The 2872-nt window shown below is 32.0% G+C and overlaps 1 protein-coding gene across 1 annotated transcript; it reads left to right on the forward strand.

Moving 5' to 3' along the window:
• The first annotated feature begins 474 nt into the window (after positions 1 to 474).
• Positions 475 to 1554, forward strand: LOC145056968 (uncharacterized). The gene is made up of 2 exons (XM_079004708.1): positions 475 to 699; positions 806 to 1554. The coding sequence occupies exons 1-2, from the start codon at positions 567 to 569 to the stop codon at positions 1477 to 1479; spliced, it is 807 nt and encodes a 268-aa protein (XP_078860834.1). The 5' UTR covers positions 475 to 566; the 3' UTR covers positions 1480 to 1554.
• The last annotated feature ends 1318 nt before the right edge of the window (positions 1555 to 2872 follow it).

The following is a 2872-nucleotide window of genomic DNA, read 5'->3' on the forward strand; positions in this document are numbered from 1 at the left end:
TATAGGTAAATAAATTGTTTTTTTTTAAAACAAACTAGTCGTTGAACGGCTATAGAAAATGGTCAAAAAGGGCTTCGATTTCATTGGTCGTGCGAGTCAGTTGTATCGAACATGAAGCATCACGAAAACGAACAACCACGAAACAACAGGGTAATATGCATGCCCGTTGTTCGTGGTCAGCTCAACGACGAACAACCTCATGGTACGTATACCATAAGCCCTTATAATTAGATTCAATCAATTTTTAAAAGTCAAATTTTCATATACTCACTTTGTCGGTTTTTTCGATGGCCCACTCTTTATTGTAGTTTTCTATAAAAGAAACGTGTATTTGTTGAAAAGCAAGCTATTTTTTTTATACGTATATGGTAATATAATTAGATATTTGAAAATTTAATTTCACTGTTAACCTCGAGAAAACAAAAAAACGTGCAAGTATTCATAAGGGCATTTAAAAGGCCACGTAATGGTTGCATTGTTCTTCGTCTCACAGCATTCAACTCTCATAGAGTCATATCTCTTTCAGTATTCACGTTCATCTCTGCCGCCTGCCACAACCACCGAAAATGGGAAGAGCACCTTGCTGTTCAAAGGTCGGTTTGCACCGAGGTTCATGGTCCTCCGAAGAGGACGAGCTTCTTATCAACTACATTCAAACTCACGGCGAAGGCCAATGGCGGGCATTACCTTCAAAAGCTGGTACATTAATTAGCTTCTTACATGTTGATTGTATGTTTGTTTATGGTTTTTGTGTTGACAACTACATAGAAGGTTTAAGTTTAGTAAGATGTTGTTATGGACGTAGGGTTGCTTAGATGTGGGAAGAGTTGCAGATTGAGATGGATGAACTATCTACGGCCAGGTATCAAGAGAGGAAACTTCACTTCCGATGAGAATGACGTCATTATCCGGCTGCACTCTCTCCACGGCAACCGGTGGTCACTCATCGCAACGGAGCTCCATGGTAGAACCGACAATGAGATCAAGAACCACTGGAACGCTCACCTCCGGAAGACAGTTGAAAACACCGGCCACCACCATCCAAAACTGTCGAAAAACAAGAAGAAGGTAAAGAAGATGAGAAAATCGGCCGATCGGAAAGCAGAAACAACGAACCAAGGAAAGTCGAAGAAAGTCAAACTTGATCGATCTCCTTCTTCCACCTCCTCTTCATCTTCTGTGTCGTTGAGCAAGAACGAAAGTTCTGATAATGGGATGATGAGTGGGGCATCGTCGAGTTGTACAATTGACCTTGGAGATGTTGACTTTGACTTTTCATGGTCAAATTGGACACCATTGTTGGAGGTGGAAGGTACAAGCACCATGGACTGTCAACAAGATGAGGATTTTCTAATGGACGGCTGTGATTTATTTATGTCCAAAGCCGATGAAAAGTTGATGCTGGAGAAGCTTTACCATGAATACCTAAATCTACTTAATCAAGAAAATGAAGTACTAAGTACTAATCAAATAATGTAGTATTGAGTTTTCCTTAATGTATTACTCTATTTATTAAATTCAATATTTAATTAACTGAAACTAAAAAAAAGTTTTGGTTACACTTTGTTAAAATTGAGATCGTCTTATGTTTTGCAAAATTTTAAATCCAAAATTAACTATCATTTTTTTATGCCACAAATCATATGAATTAAAAAAAGAAGAAAAACAACTTATAAAGACGAAGAAACAAAATATTTGTTACCTTTAATTAGATCATGTTAGAACTAAAGCCATAAGATCACATTAGAAATAATGTGTTACAATTCTCTACCAAATACAAGATAAATGGATGTAGTGAAGATTGTCTATGAGACTTTTTCTAACGTACGATGCTCGATTTCAAATTAATTCAATAATTTTTCAAGGGACGACTATGAGTAAAGACTAAATATGTGGAATTGAATTGTGATAAGATTTTAAGATCCAAGTAATGATACTAGAATCTCCGTATAAATTTTGCTTTCAGATCTTACTCTGATAGATGCTTAATATCTATATTGTAATCTTAACAATAGATTCCACTCTTAACGACTTATATATCTACTTGATCATTTCAAACATATTTATAAAGCTAACATTTTTCCTTGAACCTCATGCATTCGAAACCCCCATAAAAATTTGCAAACATCTCATTAATTTGAAACCTCATATTTTAATGAATACCACTCAAAAGTCTCTTAATAATGATTAACAATTCAAAGAATTTATAACTTATATAATATATTTAATAAACAATTAATGGATACTCTAGTATAAAAAGGTCAATCTTTTTTAGTAACAAACAAATACAAATCACATACAAAATTCACAATGAAAACAATTTTTAAGTTTTTTGTGTTGGTTTGAGGGCTTTGAACAATTTTTCGTGTCACGTTATTATGTTGAAGTTTTTAATTTGTAAGTTTGTTATATATTAATTCTTTTTTTGTATTTTCTTGATTTAAGTGTTCATTTAAGAATATAATTGTATGTAGTGGTTGAAATTTTAATGTAAATTAGATTAGATTCATGTTATCGATCATATGTTATGGAAGGTTATACATATAATATTTAATTAACTATTGTATACATGTTTGTATGCTCATGTTGCTTCAAAACAATAATTAATTAAAAATTATGGATATGTCATATTATCCATATTATCCATATAAGCCTTTTTTAAAATACAAATTATATATCTTATCATTTTATATTTTAGTATATGTTTAACATTTTAATTATAATAATAAGTGTTTTTTAAAAGTTTCTTTCACTTATTAATAATAACAAGTGGTTTTAAAATTAATAAGCAATAATTATAAATAATAAAATCAAATTATATGGATATGTCATATTATCCATGCAAGTCTCTTTTGAAATGCAAACTGTCTAT

Source organism: Lactuca serriola, chromosome 6 (genome assembly GCF_051521515.1).
Source record: "Lactuca serriola cultivar US96UC23 chromosome 6, Lser_US96UC23_V15, whole genome shotgun sequence".
In the NCBI taxonomy this organism is placed as follows: Eukaryota; Viridiplantae; Streptophyta; class Magnoliopsida; order Asterales; family Asteraceae; genus Lactuca; species Lactuca serriola.

Coding starts and splice junctions, on each gene's coding strand:
- LOC145056968 (XM_079004708.1), top strand. CDS start 567: ATGGGAAGAGCACCTTGCTGTTCAAAGGTCGGTTTGCACCGAGGTTCA. Junction 700..805: donor GGCATTACCTTCAAAAGCTG/GTACATTAATTA, acceptor TTATGGACGTAG/GGTTGCTTAGATGTGGGAAG.